Source organism: Podarcis pityusensis (genome assembly GCF_964106645.2).
Source record: "Podarcis pityusensis genome assembly, chromosome: 1".
NCBI classification, from domain to species: Eukaryota; Metazoa; Chordata; class Lepidosauria; order Squamata; family Lacertidae; genus Podarcis; species Podarcis pityusensis.
This window is the reverse complement of record NC_138028.1, coordinates 86,822,234-86,846,660: the sequence shown is the minus strand read 5'-3', so window position 1 is coordinate 86,846,660 and position 24,427 is coordinate 86,822,234. Positions and strand designations below refer to the sequence as shown.

General features: G+C 44.5%; 1 protein-coding gene and 1 long non-coding RNA gene across 4 annotated transcripts in view; one reads left to right on the top strand and one right to left on the bottom strand.

The window, feature by feature from the left end:
- The window catches only part of NHEJ1 (non-homologous end joining factor 1), a 124,384-nt gene extending 107,643 nt beyond the window's left edge, over positions 1–16,741 (top strand). For both annotated transcript variants that reach the window (XM_080976688.1, XM_080976687.1), the window contains 3 exons: positions 8,543–8,660; positions 11,723–11,847; positions 13,770–16,741. In XM_080976688.1, the coding sequence (XP_080832814.1) occupies positions 8,543–8,660; positions 11,723–11,847; positions 13,770–13,850 (324 nt within the window). In that variant the 3' untranslated portion in view covers positions 13,851–16,741. The remainder of the gene's footprint in view (positions 1–8,542; positions 8,661–11,722; positions 11,848–13,769) is intronic.
- Positions 1–24,427, bottom strand: part of LOC308460408 — a 107,867-nt gene that overhangs the window by 49,653 nt on the left and 33,787 nt on the right. The window lies entirely within an intron of this gene.

Genomic DNA, 24,427 nt, shown 5'->3' with positions numbered 1-24,427 from the left:
TATCAGTGCCTGTTGTGTTCAAGGGAGTCAGAAAACAGCTATATAGGCACAATAAGAAACTCCATCCATAAGTATTGCAAGGAGGTTAGATATGAGAGTTTCTGTTATTTATCTGAGGTAAGCAAGTGGTCATCTGTTTGCCAAACTCAGGCTACCAGTTTCTCCTGCCTGTTCCTCTGACATGTCTGTGCTGGTATACCATGCTAGTATACCATGTTGCTCAGAATCCTAGTCTCCCTGCACATCTAAATCCTTTCTCTTTAGGTGTGCTTGATTAATTTCCCAAAGTCAACCAAAACACTTTTTGAGGCTAAGCTTTAGTAGAGTGTGCAGCACAATCGTATGCAAAGTAAGTTCCATTAAATTATACCCAGGCAGATGCAGCTTAAGACAAGCCTAAATTAACAGTTATGTTGTGAACTTATTACAGATAAGGTTGCTCTGCATTTTCTCTCATATTTCTGTAATCCAGTTTTCTATCTGTTGAGGGGATTTCTTCCACACCAACTTGCCTTCCAGTGAACCCTTGGATGCTGGGGGCATGCTCAAGGCTGTACATTCACTTCCTGTGGGACACAGGCCAACTCTAATCACCTTTGCAATTCCCCTCGATGAATTTAGCTTGGGCCAGACTAGACCCTTATCCCCGCTCACTCCTGTACATTGAATGGAGAGTATTGCTAATGGTGGTCAAGCTTTCTTTCTTTGCTGGTTTTCTCATTGAATAATCTCTATAGAACTTGCAAGGAACCCAAGGCTTCCTGAAACGCAGTTGGAAAAGTACTGCTCTAATCCAGGAGTACCGAATGCACTGCCCTCCAGGTGATGTTGGTCTCCTATCAGTCCCAGGCAGCATGTTCAGTGGTCAGTGCTGATGGAAATTTCAGTCCAACATTATTTGGAAGCAGTATGTTGCTCCCCTGAATCCAAAAAGACATCCATATTTGCTGTCTCCAAAAAGTATTTTTTCTTCTTCTGACTTATCTGCCCCTAACAGGGCAACACTGTGTCAGCTAAGATGCAAATGTAGATATGATTACCTTTCTTTGATCATCGCTTCTGTTCAACACATTAATGTCTTTGCTGTACCTCTAAATATTCCTTCCTGGCCAGATAAATGGCTTTAATTCACCATCATAAATAATCCCTGCAAGGTAGGATGTGGTCCCTCCTAGATCATTTCCTGCAGAGCAAATGTATATTGTCTGGTGGCCTTTGCTACCCTATCTGCATGCATTAATTAAGTTGCTGACTTCAGAAGGAAATGGAAGTTTGCTGCACATATGGCCTATAGGTAATGTGCTCTCTGATCATCCACAGGCCCTTGATTCTGTGGTGCTGGAGACCCTGACAACTATGCTGTTTTTGCTCTCATTGCTGTTTGGTCCCAACCTTGTTTCGTTATTTGCCTGACTATCAATTGTCTCAAGTCTTTGAAACTCATGCTATACCTGGAATAAAGTATGGAGATGTTTGCCTGACCCCTGGCTTAGATAGAAGCTGTCTGGACTTACAGACTTTACAGGTAACCAGGCCTGAGTGCTTGCCTTCTAAATTTGTACCATTAAAAAAAAAAGTGGGGATGCTTCCTAGCTAAAATAATTCTACCACTCATTCATTGGCTCCCTAAAAATCCTTTTATCTGCCACACCATGTCTTGCCCATAGAAGCTCTTATTAAATGATGCCTTGGAATACCGGATGCTAGGGACAAATAATAGAGGAGGCGCCTTCAAGATGTTTTGGCCTATGGGACCCATCAGCCCAGCCAGCGTGGACACTAGTAACGGACAATGGGATGTATAGTCCCTAACATCTGGAGGGCACCAGGTTGAGGAATGTTGCTACAGATCAGCCTTCCACCCAACCCCTCATGAGATCTAACATCAGCCTGTCCATCCCCCAGGGTGGGGGGTGGGGGTCTCATGACTATTCTACACCTTTGTCCCACAGAAAGGAATTCTGACATGTCCTTCATAAAGTGTTGCCTATCTCACAGCTGCAGAATGGATTGTGCTGTGGCTCCCCTGTTCCCTGGCAAACCTTAGTTCTGCCCTCTTGGCCTAGGAGTTGAAGGCTCAGAATCTCTGCCCCAGTGCCCTGCAGATCACTGAGTTCCTAGATGGCCTACTGTGTAAATCCTCTAGTCCTCCCAACCTTAGCCTTGAGCTGCTGGCATCTGATACATACTTGGCCTTGTCAGGTAGTCATAACACAGGCAGCAGCATACCCCCATTTAACTCATGCTGGCGAGCACTCTGCATCCGTCATGCTCGGCTGAGACGCAACTTTTTTTGCTGATTTTGTACAGGGACAATCCAAACCACCCGCCCACCTCAGCAACAGCTCCCAGGCAAGGGAATGGCATGTGCGCTTTTTGGCATCTTCCCCAGTGACTCCCTTCTGGACATTGCTTGGTAGCGATTTTACTATCTTTGGGACATTTTTTACTTCAGTGTCCTAGAAAGCTTTGGTTATCTTGTGAAGGAGCTGGTGCATTGGATTCAGGCACATGGAGTCCATAATAAATTATCTGTGGGGGGGGAGGGGGAGAATGAGCAGAATACTGAGGAGACAGTTTAGGCTGCTTGGGGCAGTTTCTGGACTGCTTAAGTAACCTATTAGTAATGAACTAGGTGACATTTGTAGGTGGTCTAAGGTTTCATAAATCATGGCATTGTAGAGTAGTTATAACCTCTCTTTTAGACAATGATTGCTGTGGAAATCCTGAGTTGAATAGGGCTGTGGACCTATGTTGTTCATTTGTAAACAATGCAGATTTCTGAAAATCTGAACAACACATTCAGTTTTGAATTCTGACAGCCTTGAAAAATGTCTCCTTGTTTTGTTTTGTCTTGAGGAGGAAGACATGATGACATCATGTGAGGAAGTATAATGTGCCTTGTTAGCCAATTAGTATTTGTTTCTTGGAATGGTTCTGTTTGTTGAGAGTTAGCTTGTTTGATTACTCGCTTGACTGTTTTATATAATAACTTTACTCCAAAAGTTTTGCTTAGGAATTTGTGACATTTGAATATGCTGTACTTGACACATTTTAACCTAGTTTTACATATTTGGTCCATTACTATGAGAATCTAACTGGCTTTAAGAACTGTGGCTGCATTCCTATTCCCACTTACCTGGGAGTAAGTCCCACTGAATTCAAAAGTACTTGTCTTCTGGGTAGATACAGTTAGGATTGCAGCAAATTGAGATTGAGATGTCTTACAGTTAACCAGCTGCCACCAACAGTCTGCTGCTATCCTGGGCTATTGCAGGAATTAAACTAAATGCAAGACTAGAATGATGTGTGATGATTAACATATCTAGCAGCTTGATGTAACCCCCACTGGGGTGATTACCCAAACTGTGTAGATGCCACTTGGGTGCAAAGAGTGGCTAGCCATCTGAACAGGGCTCAGATACTGGACAGCAAAAGCAGCTGTTATGTTGTGTTCCGTTACGTTACAAAGAGGGAAGAAGGTATTTTGTGCTCTCATGCTCTCCCTTTCCCTCCAAATGGATTAAAATGCACTATAAGGATGGGCTTCTTATGGAAACAGTGAGTGTACAGGTGCTATGAATCCACTGGATGGGCAGTTTTAACAGAGGGAACACCAGTTGTGTGTTGTTCAGTCTCTGCCATGCTTGGTTCATAGTGATCTGTTACTTAATGAGGATTGAGCCTTGAGACACTTCTTTTAAAAAACAAATCTGGAGCATTGTCAACACCAGATGGCACCAGAGCTTCCTTAGGCAAGATGACCTTATTTTGTGTTACTTAGGCAAGTTTCTGCTCTACAGAGACATGCTAATAACCCCAACTCATCTTTGCTGCCTTAATAGCCCCAAGGGCATCACAGTGGAATATATACTTTCTGATCTCATGGACAGGGCTACAGCTCAGTGGTAGAACACATGCTTTGCATACAGAAGGTTCCAGGTTCCGTCCCCAGCATCTCCACATAGGTCCAGGAAAGATCCCTGTCTGAAGCTCTGAAGACCCACTGCCACTCAGTGTAGACAATACTGAGCTAAATGGGATAATGGTGCAGCACTGTATAAGTTTCCTATGTTCCTGTTATTTATTTATATACCAATTACATGCCAAAATGGGTCTAATGGTTCTCCTATGAATATGTGGAGAATCCCTTTCTAGAATGACAAGTGCAGAGATTTTGCTCATCCTCTGCAGTCATTGCCATAATGTCCTCTGCCATAATGTACTCTGGCTTACAGTCCAGAGTAACATGGGGCACTTGAGCCTTAGCTTTGTGCAAAGAATCAGTGCTTGTCTTAGTGAGAGACCATAGGCTTTGAGATACACAGAGCACAATTTCTGGCAGTGGCTTAGAGAAAGCAGTGGGGGTCACCATGCCCTGGGATTTACTACCACCTTGATTTCTGCCAGTATTACCATTGTAGGGGGGAGTGAATGGATGGGGAAAGCAAGGAAGGGTGGCAATGACCCGCCACGGTGCCTGCCCTGGGTACACTGTTTTTGTTCTGTGCCGGTCCCCTGCTGTTTACTTTTCCTTGAGTTATGACTATGTCTTTGCCTTTGATCTGGCACCTCCAACTGCCTATTGGCTATTCTTGCCCTACCTTTGGGGTTCATTCACCTGCCAGTTTTACAACTCACCACAGGCTGGACTTGATGAAAATGCTGATCTCAATGGTTATAAGCAAAACCTTTTGTTTGTGGGGTATGAAGGGGACAAAGGTTTATCTAAACCTAGGCTCCTCTCAAAAGCAAGTCCACCCACTACTCCCTCCCTGCAAACAAGTCCACTGTTCCTCAGGAAAAGAGCAGGGGTACTGCAGGAAAAAGCATCTACAGAGGAACAGATTGAACAAAATGTCTCAAGCAAGCAAGCCAAACCATGTGCTATAGAGAAAAGCACAGTTTGTAGATGCAGTGACCATTAACAATTGCTCAAGTCCCTGGCAATCCCTTCATTTCATTTTCCTTAGTGGTATACCTCTGGCCAATGTGTTTGCCTTCTCCTTTTAGAGACATGCAGGAAAACACACAGTATTTCTGTTCTGTTTCTGTTTTGAATATGGTATTCTGGACCATATTGTATCAGTGAACAGGGTGAACGCTCCCTAAAATTGCTGAGGTACTGAATTATACTGGGTGGATATAATCACACTGTCACTATGAATAGGTCATAACACTAGGTTTCATTTGAAAAAGCACCTCCTTCTAGCCTTCATGGCTGTAAAAGGTGAATGCAGCATTTGCCAAAGACTCTGTGGGCCTTTCCAGTGGTTGCACATATTATTCTGGATGCTTGTCAACTCGGTGCCATAATGTACAACATAATGTGTGAGGTGGGGCAGCTTTATTTCAAAGGAGCAGCTTTTCATTATGCTCGTATTGGTAAAATGAGATATTTGTGTCCTCCTTTGCATAGCCTCCAAAGAAAAGAGAAACAAAATCATAAAGTGTAATAAAATGGTGAGAGGCTGTGCTGCAGGCACAGTTGTTAAAGGGCTTCATGGAACAGCAAATGAGTACTCAAAACTTCCAAGTGGTAAGGAGAAACAAAAAATATGATAACATTGGCATGGCAAAGGGTTGTCACTCATCTCCAGTCATGTTATGGGCCATAGTCAGTAGGTGCCCACAATCCTGCAGCATTTGCAGTCCAAATGTGTGTATGATTAGGGGAGACGAGTGGTTGCATTTGCTGTGTGGCATAATATTATCCTTTCAGTACTGGGAATATGTGATTTTCCTGCAGCAGAAGCACTTTGAAGGAAAGTGTCTGGATTCCTCAGAAGAACCAAGTAACATAAGCACATACAAATAAAAGCATTTTCTGTGAAGGCTTTGGTTACACTGGAAGGGCCTTTCATTAGCAACTGCAAGAATAAGTCTTTTCATCCTGTTATTCCCTGTCATAGCCTATAGGTTCATTTCCAATACTCCTTAACTGCCTACCCTTAGTGATTATATCCTCTGCATCCCAACCTCCTTGCTTTCTTTAACAGTACTTTTGCCATCAGGACAGCTTAATTTGGTGTGTGTGGTCGTCTCCCAACTGTGTAGTTGCCTCTTCTGTTGATGTGGAACCATTTACTTCCATTGAACCCAAAGTGATAGATCAAAGAGCAGGTGCATTATTTATATCATTTGCAGAATGTGTTCTAGTCACAATGCAATGGCAGAGCCTTTCGTCTGAACTTGTAGCAGGCAAATGTCTGCTCATTTTGGTGAAGGAGAAACACACGCTTGCATTGCAGTGCGAGTGATTCATATGGACCCAGCTTCATGTCACAAACCTCATGTTGTAGGGAAGGGAGTTGATAGGCAGAGTCCCACTACTCTGCATCGTGAAGCTGAGGCTTCCATTCAGACTTCTGTACACAACAGGAATTGATGACATCAGATTATCCCCAGATTATTTTACATGACTTCTGCCACTCAGTAGGATATCTCCCAAATTAGTGATCCCAGCCTCCTTTACTTCCTTGGACCTCACATTAATATTTTTTAGGATGTTGGCATTTGGATAGAATAGGAAGATCTCCACATCTGAAGAATAAGCTCCCCTCACCCCGCCACATGTAGTGGAATATCTTTGTAGCTCAGTGACAGATCACCTGCTTTACAGGAAGGTTCTGGGTTCAGTTCCTAATATCTCATCTTGCAGAGGTGGGGAAGACCACTGCATGAAGCCTTGAAGAGTGGTTGCTAGTCAGAGTAGACAACACTAGGCTATACTGGAGCAATGGTGCAACCCAGTATAAGGCAGTTTAACATGTTTAATCTTAATATATGCAAATGACCAGTTGCCAGAGGGAAGCTGGAGCCCTACTTGATGCTCAAATGGTCCTGAAAGAGTTTAGGGTGCTTTGGGAGTTGTATCAAGACCTGTGTGACATTCCTCTCTCACTCCCCACCCCTTTCTGTCAGCCTGCTGTCCCCTCTACTATTAGCTGGGAGCCTTGTGCCACTCCTATGGCCTGGAGTGGGAGGAGTGGGTGACAGGCACTGCCTTTGGACTCTGGCCTTGAGCAGCTCAGTGGGTGAGTGCCTGGAGAGGAACTGCCCTGTTATCTGTTACACTTTGTTCTCCCGACTGTTTGGGTGTGGAGCAGGCACAGTGCACAGAGAAGTTATCTCTGGAAGCCTTTGAAATGCAGGCAGCAGGCTGGGCTCACTGTGTTCAGGGGTGGGTGTAGGCCTTGTGCCCCTCACCCTGTGATGATAGCTCTCCTCACCATTTTGTCATAAAGGGGGGGGGGACTGTTTCACAGCTCTTCCTCATCAGTGTGTGTATCTGGGTGCCCAAACTTTTTTCAAAGTGAACATGTGTGAGGGCCGGCCAAAGTTGTTGAGCTTTTTACAATTTCCCCCCAAAGTTGTTCAGCTTTTTTAGGATTGACATTTACCTTGAAGTTGCTGGGCTTTTTTTAAAAGGATTTTACCCCAGGACATATACTCCCACGGGGGCTGGATTAAATTGATCAGCGGGCTGGATTAGGCCCCCGAAATGGACTTTGCACATGCCTGATGTAGGTAGCAGCAGCAGCAGCAGCTGGGATCTCCTCCTCCAAACACTGTAGCTACCCCATTTTGGATGTGGTGAAACTGGGCATCTTTCCCATTTCATTCTAGCTTCTAGATTGAAAATTGGAAATCCTTTAATGTATAGTGAGAATTTCCCCAGGAAGTGATACTTGAAGCACTGATTATTTCGCAGTGAGAGCCATTGCAAGAATTAATCTATGAGGCTCCTTATATCAGGTCAGTGTTTTTGTCCATCTAGCCCAGTATTGCCTGCTCTCCTGAATATCAGGCAGAGATTCCTCCCCTCACCTGCTACATCACCCATTTAACTGGAGGTACCGAGGATTGAACCTGGACCATCTGTATGCAAAGCATGTGCTCTACCACTAAAATATTATCTCTCCCCAATTACGGCTGTTTAGTATACAGTACAACTACTGAGATGCCTTTCCTATCACAAGCATTATTGGTAACACTGTAGTACAGAATCAGCATCCTTCTAAGTGCCTATCTGTTGAGCTGCACAGTGGTACCTTGGTTCTCAAACTTAATCCATTTCGGGAGTCGATTTGACTCCCGAAACCAGTGCTTTTTTCTGGGGGGATGCAGGGGTACGCATACCCCTAAACATTTTGTGAATCTAAGTTTGGCCTCATTGAGGGGCAGTATTTCAATATCAGTAGAAAAATGAGAGTACCCCTAAACAATTTTTGAGAAAAAAGCACTGCCCAAAAACATTCGAAAACCAAGGCACAGCTTCTGATTGGATGAAGGAGCTTCCTGCACTCAAGAGGAAGCCGTGCCGGACGTTCGGCTTCCAAAAAACATTCGCAAACCAGAACTTTTACTTCCTGGTTTGCGGCGTTCGGGAGCCGATTTGTTCAGAAGCCAAGTCATTTGAGTACCAAGGTACCACTGTAGTTGAAATGAGGCTGTCTTGTGTTGTGTAGTCTAGTTTCTTGTATTCCCACCTCTGACATGCTTCATAGCTAGCTTGACATGCTCCCCTTTTGCTTCACAGATTTTGCCCCAGGCTTGCTGCCTGGGAGATGGGCACCAATTCACTTCTAACCTGAAAGAGCTCTATGTGTCAGTGTCCCAAAAGCAGGCTAGGGCAGCTTGCAAACGGCACTGGGAAGGTGAGTAAATGAATCATGCAATGGGAAGGATGTGTCTACTGCAACAGTACTCTTGTGAAGATAGGAATACATCTGGCAATGGCCATAAACAGGAATAATCTTAACTTTGATGTTTTTGAACTGCCACAAAATAGCCATGCAATTTTCCTGATGCATCTCCAGATGGGTTGCTTCTAGCTCAAAAAAAGAAAGAAAGCTAGTCTTACCCACAAGAGAGTGAAACAACCTCTTGATGTGCCATTTTTATGTGTATTATTCTCTTGTACATCTTTGCCATTTCTCCTTGCAATTGCTGCTCATCTGTCTTAAGCACTGGCCACTCTGGCCATTATCGTTCATGCTTTAGTACAGGGATGAGGAACCTTTTTCAGCCCCAAAATCACATTCCTTTCTGGGCAGTCTTTCAAGGGCCACGTTCACATGTATTGCTCTGTTCACTTTTGCCTTTGGCTCCTGCCCACCACTGGCACGTATCTTTGTACAATAGGCTAGAATCTATACCAGGGGCTGCCAACCTTTTTGGACTTGTGAGCACATTTTGAATTTTGAAGAAATACTGGGAGAGCCAGTCACAAAATGACTGCTGTTGGAGGACATAACATAACACAAAATTAGAGAGCCAACCACCCCCCAACAACTTGATGCTTACACAATATCGTAACTAAACACTGGAAGAACCTATCGGGAGTGAACATAGACCATGGGTACCGAAATGTGTGGGAACCCACACTACTAGAGAAGTTAACCAACAAACTCAAACTAACACAGGGACAAGCAAAGGAGGACGCATTCACCTCGGTGCATAGCTGTCAACGTTTCCCTTTTTTAAAGGGAAATTCCCTTATTCCGAATAGGATTCCTTGCAAGAAAAGGGAAAAGTTGACAGCTATGCCCCGGTGTGGTTCCCCTTTATCACAAACACAGCACAACGGGACAATGACCTATCCCCCCACAACAGCATAAAAATCAATATGGCTTGCCTGACCCAACAACTTAGCCCTCCCCCCAAAAAACAAGCCACACTGCATTCAGCTGAATGAAATCAACCAAGCTTGGGAATCCCTAACCCAGGCTTCCTCAACCTTGGCCCTCCAGATGTTTTGAGACTACAATTCCCATCATCCCTGACCATTGGTCTTGCTAGCAAGGGATTATGCGAGTTGTAGGCCGAAAACATTGGAGGGCCGAGGTTGAGGAAGCCTGCCCTAACGTCTCGCATTATCAATAATAAATAATACATAAACAAAGGACCTACCCATGTGATGCTGACACAGCCCACCTAAACTAATACAGTAATAGGCAATAGAATAAAAGAACAATACCCCCATCTCTCTCTCCCCCACTCCTTCCCCCAAACTGCAATATGTCTATGACAAAAGGGTCTCTCACCAAACATAAACGAACTATGAAAAAGACTATGAATTGAACGTGGAGACAATAGATGTACCTTTCCCTGTTTATCTGTTTGCTTTCTAAAACAAAAACTCCTTCATAAAAACTAATTTTTTAAAAAGGAATTTGCACATTCTGCCCCATAACCTCCTTTTTAGAAGAGCTAGAGACTTACTTTAAAAAAAAAAGAAAAAGTGAAAGCTCAGAGTCTGTTGCACCTGCCCAGGCGCACCATTGGAAACCTTCACAGACACCATGGTAAAGACCCCTAATTTATACACACTTGCACACCCTTCTCTATACTCCATGTAGGCAAGGAAGAGTCAATCAGTGTACAAAGAGACATTAAGGCCAGGCAAAAAGACTTGATTTTCTGAAGGAAGGCCAGCAAGGGTTGTAGCCTGGGGAGGGAGTGTGGTCTGGAGAGAAGCCTGGAGAGCTGCATTTGGCGTTAGACATGGGGTTCTCCATCCCTGCTTTAGTTATTCCAAGGTTGGATTGCCATAATGCACTCCATATGAGGCTGCCTTCAAAGTCTATTCAGAAGCTTCAGCTAGTACATAATGCAGCTACTTGCCTGTTGATTGGTGCCTATCAGTATGGTCCTATATCACCTGTTTTGAGGCATCTGTGCTCATGGGAGTAGCCAGGGGGCGGGGTGTATGTGTGTGAAGCTGCCTCCCGCTTAAATCAAGTAAATAATAAAAATACTTAACTAACTGACCTATCACATTGCAGATAGCTCAGTTCTGCCCCCCCCCAACATAAATCCTGTTCCTGCTAACATAAATCCTGGCTATGCCCATGTGCGAGCTACCTGCTTATTTGATTCAAGCCCCTATTCAAAGTGCTGCTTTTTAACCCTTTAAAGCCCTCAAATGCTCGGGTCCTGATTATCTGAGGGAAAGTCTCCTTCCCTATGCTCTCTCTCCTGGCAGTTGAGGTCTTTACAAGGATCAGTGTCTTTTCAGTGGCAGTCCTAATTCTTTGGAATTATTCCAAAAAAGAGACACACATATTTTCCCCTTCTGTCCTTTATGGAAGCCAACAAAAATTATGTTTCAAAAAATCTTCAAGGACTGATTTCTTCTATGACTGCTACTGTATGTACTCTTGCTGACTTTTTATTCTTTATTCTTTTATTGTTGATACTTTTAATTTTGTAAAATACTATGAAATTTAATGAGCAAAGCTATACATTTGGATAACTAAATAAAATGTGGTCATATTTGCCTTCCCTACTGTTAGTGTTCCCCTGCACATTTCAGTATGGCCCAACCCCTTCCAGCTGTTTCCATTTACAAGTTTTAAACTTATGTAAGTGGTATAGAGTGAGGATGTGAATTATCTTCCTTAGATGTTGGAGGGAGGATAGACTTGTGGGTTAGTTGCTGCTGCTACCCCCAGATCACATGAAGCCAGAAGAGATGGCCTCTTGTTAAACTAAAATTATCCTTTCCCGGGATGCTACTGTTGTTACTCTACAGCTCTGTGATCTTAGGGGGAAGGATTTATATTTCTGTATAGGTAGGTACCTAGGTAGATAGGAGATGTCAATTTACAAAGATATATTTATTTGATTTCTATCCCTTGCCCCTGCTCTTTCTTATGTACATTGGCCTACTGAATTCCTCGCTCCCATGCATGTTGTTTTTATTTGACACTATCAGGAGACTGTGAGAGTCCTGAACATGCCAGCTTCCAGGACCTTGCCCAGAAGGCTGCAGATTTGCCAACTGAGGAGAAGAAGACTGAATCGCAGTCAGCAGCTGCTCAGTGTACACAAGACACAGTGGTGAGAGGAGCCCCTCAGCGTACATGTGGGAATGGGCCAGGGAAGGGATAGATGTATGAGGATATGATTCGGGGTAACCATGCCGTGAATGTGGATGGAGAGACACAGGAACTTTCCCAGAGATCCTGATGCATCTACTGGATTTTGCAGCTCTGTTATGTTATATAGTGGTCTGCCAGCTCCACAGAGGTGTGGCGGAGTAAGCAAACCATAGGTTGCCAGCCCGTGTATGTCCTGCAATCTCAGAATAGAAAGGGGCAGGTGAATGTCTACAGTTTGGCAACAAACACAAGAGAGTGTGAGGTACTGTTGCTCACCGCTTACTGAATACCAGCTGTGGGTTGGGGGTGCGTGGCAAAAGGCTTGTCAAGGTATATTTGTAATGTAAATAGGAGAGGAGGAGAGCTCCCTAGCAGCAGAAGGCATGGGAAAAGTGGTGTCTTTTTCTGACTCACCAGTGGTCCACCAAGTCCAGTGCTCTCTACTATGACTGGCAATGATTCTCCAGGGTTCTTGGCCAAAGGTTTTCCCCATTACTGCTACCTGATGGCAGGGTTTAAATCTGGGGATCATTTGCATGCAGAGCATGTGCTCTACCACTAAGCTATGGTCCCTTCACTTAGACATTTTAAAATGTACATCTGCCTTCATCCTTCTGGCAGCAGTTTCATAGGGATTCATACTGGGAGCTGCAGGAGCTGTGCAGTCACCCATCGAGGATATGACCAAGGATGGCAGTGGAAACATGTTATGCTGGGGGAGAAATGAAATAGGAAAAGTGTTGGGAGGTAGCTTAATAGATTAGAAGGAGGAGGCTCTTCCAGGCAAGTGGAGTAACATGCTGTTGGTAGAAGAAAGACTTAAAAGGGTAGATGGGTTTTACAGAATAAGGAGAAACTAATGAGAAGGGGAGAAAACAGGAATTGAAAGCAGACCTAAGGCCTAGTTTGCTGAAGCAGTATGGTTGCCACTTTCATATTATTCTATCCCGCAGTGCTCCAGTGATATGTGAAGTAGCAAAGTCACATGGGAAGAGAAGATCATGTACTGACCCTGCCAGCGCATACAAATTTTTGAAAGCTCATAAAATGAGGATGGCATTTGTGTGTGCGAGGAGTTAAGTCGTTTGCCAGTAGTGTTGTTATAGGCACTAGGCAATAAGTGTATGTGACATTCATACAACTGCATTCCAGACAGCATTCCAGATTGCAGTGACTGGGAGAGAGAATTACATTTCCCCAGTGATTATATATTGCATTTTGAATGCTAGAAAAATATGATGTTCTATCACAGCGGAGCTTCCTAATGGAAAGGTGTCTATCCCTGTTACAAAAGAGTAAAAATTGCACGTGTTGTATAAATAAGTGAATATAAGTTTGGCCATGTGGAAAAACAATAGTACTAAAATGTCAGTGCAAAGCAAAATCAAGATTTGATTTACTGCATGAAAAAGAGTAACTGGAGAGTCCTTAGGAATGTAGTTTTCATATAAACAAAGGGGAAATGGCATAGGCAAGGGGGTCTTGGTCAATCCAAACCATGCTTCACCATCCCCTTACTGAGTGCCCTGCATCAAGAGGACTAGCTGGTGTCTGGAGTAGGGACTTCCCTTGTTCACTGTGAGATTGATTAACTCATGGATGTCATGTGGACTCCTCCAGCTTCTTTTTGCCCCAGAGATATAACCTTCATAAGTTACAAAAGGCACATTTATCCCATGACCAACATTACCAAGTGCTACTGCCAGCTACTTGCTACTGTTCACAACCCATGCAACAAATGTAAGCTCTGTGTCTGGATAGCCAAATGCTCGAAGTGAATATACCAGAGAGATCCTGTGTGGCTGTAATTGTTTTTGTTTGTTCCTACTCATGAATTGATTTGTTAACTGATTGGTTCTAACTATTGCCTCTTCTTTCCAGGTACCTTCCTCCCAGACCCAGAAGGTTCATTTGCCCATTGCCAAGAGCAAAAGGAAGAAGGCAAAAGGGATATTTGGCTGATGCAAATGACTCTTCCACAGAGACAGAAATGCTGTTGTTGTACTGAACTTCTCCCTCTTCCTGGAACAACTGGAAGAGAGATGGACTTTTCTTCTCCAGAGTACAGCTATGCCACTCTGTTCCTTCCCTCTCCCCTCTTTCTTGCCATGTTGGGCACAATAGTCGGGCAGTATCCCCTTCCACACTACAGCTGTCTATTGCCCTACCTCTGCTTATTTTTTTCTTATTTTCTGTAGCACAGATACTAGCCTTGAAACTTGGAGATGATGCATTCAAAGAAAAAGCAGGGAAAAGAAAGTGGACAGAGCATGAACAGTGATAGGAATCCAAGACTGATCGTTATCTGGGCTTCTACTACACCTATTCTGTCCATAAAATCTATACCCCACTTTGTTAATGTGTGTGTAATGAAGACCTTGGATAAAAAAGTTGGGCTTTCTGATGCAGTGTCTTTTACCCATGCACTATACAATGCAGCATTGCCAGCATCAATCAGCTGAACCACAGCTTCTTTTTTCTACAAGCTTACAGCCTTCTTGGTGGTAGATAAATGTTTAAGAAGGATGTGGACATGGTCTAACAAAGGTGCAAAACCCAAAGCAGGGCATGGGTTGGGGTTGTGTTGGTCTGTGTGATTTGCATGGTCTTTCTTCTGTCTCTGCACAGAATCTATGTCTCTTAATCTGTGTTTTCCTTCCCTTCCACTCAGCACTTGCTTCCTCTCATCCTTTGTTTAGTTCTACTCTTATTTTTCACAAAATATACTGCAGAGGATTAAATTTTGATGAAATGAAGGTACATTGTACTGATTCAAGCAAATTCACACAAACATAATTTTAGCCTGGGCTCCACTTTCCTTGATGCAAACATTTGCTTTTTTAAGGCACAGAATATGTTCTTCCCTAAATATCTAATGTTCAGTCTGTGAAACCTTAGTCTTTTGACTGATCCGACTTTTCCTGCCCTTATATCTAGAGATAGGACATAACCTTCTACCTTTACTTTTGCACATAGGCAGTCCAAGGAATGCTGGTGCCTGAGGTAGAAAAATGAAACCTTCCCTAGTGGTAATAATAATAATAATAATAATAATTTAAATCTTTTGCTGCCTATCAATATTCCAAAAATTGTCATATACCATGTCTAACAACAAGTTTAGAACTGCAGCATCCAGAACTCGGAGCACATATGGGGTTCTCTTGGACTTTTTGTTTTAATATCATCATGTTTGTAAGCTGAAGTTCCACACATCCTGAAACTTTTTCTGCAACATAGATCTACACAACTTTGGACTTGCCCAGCTGAATGACATCTTTCATCTGAGGAGCACAGGGCAGTTTATAGTATTTTTAAAAATCACCTTTCTGCCCCATACGAGTATAAGGGCTCACTGAGATCTCAGTACATCTATTGCTTTTGCTATTTGAGACCACAAGAACAGTGGGGTGGTATAGCACCTGACCTGGCAATGATAGCATTAGGCTTCTGGGCTCTGTTTGGCTTGTGTGGTCATGAGTTGTACAGGACTGTGCTGTAAACCCTTCTTTCTTATACAGTTCATTACTACATGGTCCTGTCTTCACTGGAGTACAGTTCTCTCCTTGCACTGACTTTTACTCCATTCTTATGCCCTTCTTCCACCCTTCAACCTGCAGAACTTCACTATACCAAACCTCCAGATTTTTATAGCAAACATTGTGTCATTTGATGCCCATGAAGTCCTAGTGTTGTGAAAGGAAGCAGTTTACTGTAGCTGCAAAGCAGGTTTCTAACATACTACCCCCTCATACCTGCTTCCAGGATCAAAAGGCGAATAAAAACAGATTGCTCTTGGCCAAAGGAATTACAGGCTATCATTGCAAGCAAGCTGGAAAACCACATCCTAGAGGCCAGAAGGGGAAGAGGCTTCTGCTATAGCAAGTGATGCTAAAGAATTACCTTCCCCCAAATGCTGTCCTGCCCACTTTGGCTGTCAGTCAAGTAGTGCTCATGCTGTCCTGCTGGGCCACACCCAATAGCCACAGAACCATTCACAATGAAATTAACTCCTCTGACCTTAGAGGGAATTAAGCTAAAAAGTCTCTTCCTTTTCCTCCCCAGTGAAGCCAGAATAGTTCAACTCTGCTGCCTGTTAACAAGATACTGATATGAAAAATGAAGAAATAGTAGATGCAGAGTTCTGGAATTATCTAAAGATTCATCCTAACATATTGGGGTTTGTCCACTGACATAGTGCGACACATTGTGCTATGGTTCCCACTGCAGAAACAGAAGGACAAAAAGGTTTCAGTGAACTGATTGGAGAGTCTTAAATTGATTAACCAGAACAGTACAGTTTTACATTACTGAATGTTTTTAAAATGAAATCTGGAGTTTATTAAATCTTGAAATCTGGGGTCTTAAATTCATATTTTGAACCATATAGAATGAGTCATTACATAATATATAACTTAATGTTCTGGGAGGGCACATGCTTTGCATGCAAAAGATCCTGTGTTCAGTCCCTGGTACCTCCAGATAGATTTGGAAAATGCACCTGTCTGGAACCCTGGATAGTCAGCCACTGCCTGCCAGTGTACAATGTACTTGCAGTCAGTCTTAGCTCCCTAGTTTATCTAACACTAATTTTATACTCTAACTTCATACCCCTCCATTTCTATTGTTGACATATCTGTCTTTTTAAAGTAATTAACATGATTATGTTTATTACATCTGAATATATATTGGGGGAGGGGAAAAATTGTTGAAACATAGAGCCCCTCCAGATGTCTTTTTTATTGCACATTCATCATGATTTGCCCCCAATGTGTTAATGGTGAAGTTGTACATGATTGCACTTTCAATAATGTGCCTGTGAATGTTCCAGGGTGATTAAACTAGATTAGTTGCAATTGATGCTTGTCCTGTGCTTTCTTGATAACAATTCTGTAACTTCTTGTACTACAAAACTACCAACTTCCTGTCTTCATCCACGTGGGTAACACACAGCACATAAAACTCCAAACATAACAAACAAAACCCCAAGCCCTAAGCCTACAATTTCAGGCAAAGGAAACATGCCTGTAGGGGAAGTGTGCAAAGATTTGTACTGAGACAGTAAGGGACAAAACTGCACATCTCCTGATACAAACTGAGGAGGCAAACAAACATCTTTCCCCCCCTCCCCAAGAAGTCGGGGGCAGCTTGAAAGAGTGAACACTCTTGGGTGTGTATCCTCATTCCACTGTTATCTTTGATCCAATAAGTTTGGCAGGCTTTTCATTTTTGAAAAATCCTGCACAATCTGTTGGAACATAAGCAACAATGTGACAAAGGGGACATGTTTGTACACCACAAGAAGCAAAGCCTCTTTCAAACCACTTTCAATTCTCTTTAAAACAATCATCTGGCTCCTGTCTGAGGATGTCCTAGAGGCTGTCATTCCAAGCAAACACGCTACAGGCAACGGGCAGAATGGGTGTGAGCTCTGTCTGCAGAACACAGTCCCTGACCACCACACAGCCCTGCCCAAGTGGTGCAGCCCAGACAAGCATCTGCATTTGTCATTAAAGAGACATCATCAGCATAAGGAGAAGTGAAAGAGTTTTTTGTAAAAATAAAATAAAAAATTGAAGTAGTGGTGTTCCTGTTCAGAGACTACTCCTGGCTGAGCTACTTTCACCTTTGCATTAGACATTTCCTGCTGGGAAATCAGGCGGCAAGTGACACTGGGAAGGGTCCAAAAGCAGCCATTGCAATTAGGACTTGGTGTATCGTTAAGAAGGAGCATTCTTGCTCATCAGGCTAAGTAGCAGAGAGAAATGACACAGAGTATGCTGACAAGACTATGACATTATTAATTTGTTTGACAAGAGTTTAATGACAGCCACTACCATGACACAAAGTAATACTCAACTACTGTGTCTGTGCCAGTCACTCTAGTTTCATGTTAAAATATTATATTAACTGGTTTTACTATTAGCAGTGGAAGCCACTTTATGGTAAAACATCACCTTATCCATATATGACACTTGGCCAATCTGCAGAACTGGCACTGTTACAGGTGTCGCATGATACTCATCTCACAGTGTAAGAAATAGATATTTTACTGTGGCAGCACCCACACTCGCAGCCTGTTGGCATCAGGCAGGTGCCTTCACTGTACTCTCTTTGGTGCCTGCTAAAAATATTTTTGTTTAGGCAAGCCTATCCAGATATGTAGACACATGTTTTAATCAGTTTTTCAGCTTATCATTGGTTTTAATTATTTTTAAATAGTTGTTTTTACTACTCAAATGAAAGCCCTGTAGAATTTGTATATAGGATAGTAGCCTTAGGATCCACTGTGTTCTGCCAAAATTGCATGTTTGTACAAGGTGTTTTCTAGTGTGTATCTTTTATATATATTTTTATTGCCACTTATTTATTTTTACTTCTTGAAACAATTATTTTACAACTTAACTACAATTGTCTCTAAGTGGTGTACAATAAATAAAAAGGTAAAGGACCCCTAACCGTTAGGTCCAGTCACAGACGACTCTGGGGTTGTGGCGCTTATCTCACTTTACTGGCCCGAGGGAGCCAGTGTTTGTCCGCAGACAGCTTCCGGGTCATGTGGCCAGCATGACTAAGCCGCTTCTGGCGAACCAGAGCAGCGCACAGAAACACCGTTTGCCTTCCCGCTAGAGCAGTACCTATTTATTTATCTACTTGCACTTTGATGTGCTTTTGAACTGCTAGGTTGGCAGGAGGAGGGACCGAACAATGGGAGCTCACCCTGTCGCGGGGATTTGAACTGCTGACCTTCTGATCGGCAAGCCCTAGGCTCTGTGGTTTAGACCACAGCACCACCCGTGTCCCGTGTACAATAAATACAATACAGAAAATATTTAGAAATTGTCAACATGATAAATTCATATTTCTATTAAAATTCCTGCTGGGATAAAAGAGGTGCTTGAAGTTCAACAGAGTGGGGGCCTACCTGATCTCAATTGGGAGTTCCATAAAATTGGGCGCACAACACTGAATGCACTGCTTCTGGTGGGTAGGAGTCGTGCAGCTGAACCATGGAGACCATTAACAGTGATTCCCCCAAATACCTCTGTGACTGGGCAGGGATATAAGGGATTCAGTAGTCCTTGAGGTATCCTGGACCTAAGTTGTTAAGGGCCTTGTAAATTAATACAAGGACCTGGCCTGGTAGTGTAGTGTATGGGCAGCCAGTGCAAGTTTTTAAACACCTGAATTATGTGCTGGCCATAGTATAGTCAATGTGTTTTGAACAAGCTGGTGGAAATGTACCCGCAAGTGAAGGAACTATAGGACCCCCTACTGCAATATTTGTCCCCTAAAATAAGTCCACACTCAAATCAGAAACAGTTGGCATAGCTTGGGATGGTCCAGGGTTTATTCCCAAATGTAAATCCTGCTGTTTCTTATGTTTATTAGTTCATTCATATGTTTATGAGTGACAAATTGCATGGAGGGACATTATTTGCACAAAGGTGAAGCTTTTGGTTTAATGCAATACTAGGGCACCTTGCAGGGGGAAAACTTACTTTATGGAAGAAATCTCCCCTGCCCCGATTTCTTCAGGTAGTAGAAGCACCTCTCTTGAATGAGGAACTGCAAACCCAGGAACCAACTTCAGTCTCCACCCTTGCCTTCTAGTCTCCACAGCATGGGTGGGGAACCTCAGGTTTACAGGGTGTCAAATAGAGACCCTCCAGCCCTCTTAGTATGGCCCACTGAACTCTCCCCAGGACCCTCACTCATCCTGCTTCACCCCCTGAATGTTACTGCCTGGCTGGAATGTGTCATTGATTTCCCTGGATGGAGGATAGAGAGGGGTGTGTGAGTGCATGCAGAAACTAGCCTGCTGTACAGAAGCAAAGTTTACATTCGTTGCTCTTCCCACTTTTGCTTCTATCTCTGCCCACCACTAGCATATGGCCCCCAGAAAGATGCCCAGAAGGGAAATTCAGCCCTCAGGCTGAGAAAAATCCCTACCTCTGGTCCACATCAGTGCCTGAATACAAAGATTCATTCAAGAATACAAAAATAGATTTCCGTCTCCATAGAAATAGTACCCCATATTGAAAAACTTCCTTCAGTGTCCCACCCAATAACTATACAGCTCTTCATGGCCACTTACACTATTACGGTGAACCAAGGAAAACATTAATGAAAGATAAGGGAAGCAGTTGGGGAGGGTAAAATTAGTTAAGCTGCAGAGCAAAGTTATACACACACTTTCCTAATCTACACTAGTTCTCTTAGTTTACAGATGCAAGAGTTGCCTTCCAGTGTTTAACTAACTTGTAGGGAGTCTGCAAAACTGCCTATATATTTTTGTGAGTGATCTTCATTAGCTCCTGCTTGGATTATAAAATTTTATAATGCTACAGTCTTCTAGTGAGACAGTAACCTGAGTGTGGAGGCCCTGAGAAGAGGGTAGAGAAGAGTATGCTAATGCACTTCATACCATCCATGCCCCTTCCTGGGTTGATGTCCCAAACTCCCATCAGCCTTAACTCTTCTCTCTCCACTTCTTCCTCTTAAGTTCTAGCCCCCAGTCTTCCACCTAGTGCAGGGCATATACCTTGTTATTTACTTGGGGTGTGTGTATTCAAAGTGAACACCACACATAAGAACATAAGAGCCCCATCATATCAGGCCAAAGGCCCATCTAGTTCAACATTCTGCTCTCATAATGACCAGCCAGGTGCCTATGGGAAGTGCACAAGCAGGACTTGAGTGCAACAGAGCTCTCTCCACTTGTGATCTGCAGCAGTTTCAGGAGTCTAAACTTTCTTTTCTAATGCATTTCTGTCCCTTAAGACTGACAATAGGACTATGTATGGTGTGTAATGATGCCTCAGCAGCCCAGGAGAAAGGGGAGGGTGCACTGAGCTAAATTTTCTGGTATGGATCTTAATTGCCCAGCATAGCATATCTCCCTCATATAATCTAGTATGAGCTGATTGGTGCAAATCTGCATAGAATGGTTCATTTTACAGTGATAGTTTTATGTGACACATTTTTAGTAATATTAGTTTTACACACTGTAAACAGGTCTTAAAAAGTATTGGCACTCAGCGCCTATTAAAAAGAAAAAGAAAATAGCACGCCCTCCATCTTTACCTGGAGATACCACGAGATAGCAGCAATTCCGTTTACCTCTGGATACCTGCTGCTTTTATCTGTGGGCAGAGCTATTCAGTGGAAGCCAATGGAAACTCATAAACCTGGAGCAGATAATCTCCCGCGCATTAGATTTGCAGTGACTACACCGAGAACTTGTGCTGAACCCAACGCGCACGTGGGACCCGGACAGCGTCCAAGTAGGAGCCTTGCTTTGCAAAAATTCAATCTGGATGGTCAGTAACGCAAGGAAAATTCCCCCTCTCCTGTCACAGAAGTGCGCCTCGGTTTTAAAAAATAAGGAAATAGTGCCCCCTGGACTGCAATGCCAGTTGTGATTATGGGGATTTTTCCGGCTGCCCTTTTCGTGTGCCAGCCTGAGGAGGGAGGGATCCATTCAGTACTGCTACACCCTCCACGTCTCTTTTCGAGTCAGTCAACGCCACCACCCACTCCCTCACGTCAGAACCAGAGAGGCCCCCTGCATCCGAGGCAGAGGCTGTAGAACCCAGCTCTCAAACTACTTGGGAAGCACAGCTGAGCTTCCCCAGGTCTTCTTTCACTCGTAGCCGAGTAAGATTGTCTTCCATAAACACGGTTTTAACAATGAGTCCGTAAGAGACTGTGGAGGCCAATTCTGGACCCACACGTCCTTCCACACTGGGGACATTGGTTCCCGGGCATGGTAACCCTGTGGGCCGTGCTGTGTTAAGCCCGAAGAAGTTGATCAGGGGCCGTTTGGGAGTAAAGAGGAAGCGTTTCAGGGCGGGAACTCTTGGCTGTGTAGGCTCTTTGTCGATTCCCCCTACAGTGTGGAGACAAACTGACCCCCCTCTTGCGAGGCGGGGGGAGAGAAAGGGAAAGTTGGATTGGCAGAATTGGCTAGGACGCAGGGTGGTTTTCAGCCTATCTGCTATTCTTCACTCCCACTACCCACCTCACGCTTTGATAGAGTTGATACAGTCCAGGGAAGGGACTACAACATAGACGGGGTAATAATCCCTAAATCGCAAGGATTATGCCTGACCTTATGGGAACAGCGAACGAAGAGCCAGGACCTGTTTCCTCATGGTTGGCGCCCTGCTGCCCTGAAAGTTTGTACCAGCCCGTGCTTGAAGGTGCTCAATACTAAAATCAAGTGGTTGTTACTACTTCCTCTGCCGATCCTCCCCTGCCAGGTTAACGGGATTGCTGGCCTCTGGGTGCCGGCTCAAGGGACAGGAAGTTAGGGAGTTGGTTTATACAGAATCAGACCATCCACCTGGTCCACTTTAGCGCCTTACTGTCCCCACTGACTGTCAGCAGCTCTCCGTGATTTCAGACAGGGGATATTGCCAACCTTATCTAAAGATACGTATTAATGTCTGGAATCTGGAACCTTCTGCATGCAAAGCAGCTGCCCTCCCGCAGAGATGAATCGTGCCACTTTTGAAGCCCCCCCCCCCCCATGTCCACACATCTCTTGCCGGTCCTAATAGCCAGAACCACTGACTGCCCCATATGCCTTTCTGTGGCTCTTTCCTTTCCATCCTTTTGCCTTGTTCTTGCTTCCGCCCTACCTTAGCTGTCTGTCACAGCAGCCGCAACAAGGGGGGGCGGGGGCAAGTTGGCTGCTGGTGTCCTCTTCGCAACAAATGCCCCATGGAGAGTATCCAGTGAGTGGATAGAGTTGCAACCTCAGTACTGCCCTCCATGCTGCATCCCATCCAGTCTCCACTGAACTTGCAGGAGACATGATTATTTCATAGCCCCAGCATGGACGTGCACGTGTGTATGTGTTCAACCAAACCCAGAAAGCCAGTGTGTTCCTGGTGCCTAGATTGTTGGAGCTGGCTCTGAGGATTTGGATTCAAATCTCTCCACCACCACTCCGCTTCTGCCATTGATTCAGTGAGTGACCTAAGGCGAGTCATAAGCTCACCCTGCAATTTTCTTTTTTTAGAGCAAATTCCACATTGGCTGCAGAATGGCTGTGCAGGCACCAATAGCTATGATATGCTTATATTTGCAGTAATAGGTTGCCATATTCAAAAAGCGACCTCTTCCTGCACCCTTCTAGGGTAATATTGGATCAGATCTTGGTTTAGGGTCACTGGATGGGTTGCAAACACTGGTAAGAAGGCCCAGCCAAGGAAAAGGCATCCCCAGGAAAAGCTTCCCGTACAGCTCAGTACGGCTGTAGCTGGTTCGCTCACTCTCTCTCTCTCTCATATAGGGAGCCTGGTGATAGAATGTAACCCAGGTGGGTGTAGGTCGAGGTGGTAAATCCAGGACCCCACCACTCAGCAAAAGGACCAGGAAGGGATGTCTTATTATGGGTTGAAAAAGCGAAATCTATTGGTCCAGAGACTAAAATGGACCTAAATGCATCAGTGATGGGTAGGACAGAAAGCAGTAAGTAGGTGGCAGATGGATAATCGGCAGATGTTCTGATTGTGAAAGGAGGGAGCGGGCGTTACTAGAGGTTATGGGTAGCCCATTCGGGGTCCCATCAAGGTACGTCTGAGGGGTCCTTCAGATACACTTTTTGCATTGGTAGTTAAGACGGGCACCCTCCAGATCCAGTTGGACTACAACTGGAATGACCCCTGACCAGTGCAACCTCAGGTTGGTAAGGAAAGGGAAAACAGGGTAGTGCAGAGAAGTGGCAGAGAGCTGGATGCATGGGCGTAGCCAAGGGGGCAGGGGGGGCAGCAGCAGCCCCAGATCAAGTAAAACAATAGAAATACGGTCCTGCTCCCCCCGTTAACAAAGTACTGCCCCCCCCACAAAAATCCTGGCTACGCCCATGGCTGGATGGATGAATTAAAGGAGAGGAGCAACAGAGTCCCGAGGAGGGCAGACCTCCGGGAAGTCCATTTATTATATAAAAGAAAATCGATCAAGCCGAAGCTCTTCAGTATGTTTTGAGAACTCTCTTCTCCCCAAGTCCTGAAGCACAAGTCTGCCTCTGACTTCTCGATTATGAGAGAGAATCCCAAAAGAACTTTTCACATGCTCGGGTTCATGCTCTCTTCCTCCCTTCCTCCCTATCACTTTGCATGTGCTCTGAAGCTAGGCGCACGGCCCCGGGACTGAATAAGAAAGCCCTCGCTCCTCTCCAGACAGAGGTGCCAACTTGAATTAAATATGGGGGGCAGGTAAGCCCCGCCCGTCGACCCCTAGGAGTTGGCTCCTATGTCTCCAGGCTGCGCTCCCGGGCGTTGCGTTGACTTTGCCCGCTGGCAGCTGCAAGGGGAAGCCCGGCCCAGGCGGCATTGTTGTCTCAGCCGGTTAATCAGATCCTACGAGTCGCTGTGGAAATATCGGGCCTCCTGCCGAACAATAGGGCCCCAGGAGGTGGTGGTTAAACTTCAACCAGCTTAACTTCCCCCCCTCCCCGTCGGAACCCAGGGAGCCGGGCACGCGAGCCAGGCGGGGACACCCCAAGGCAAACACAACACGGGGCGGCGGAG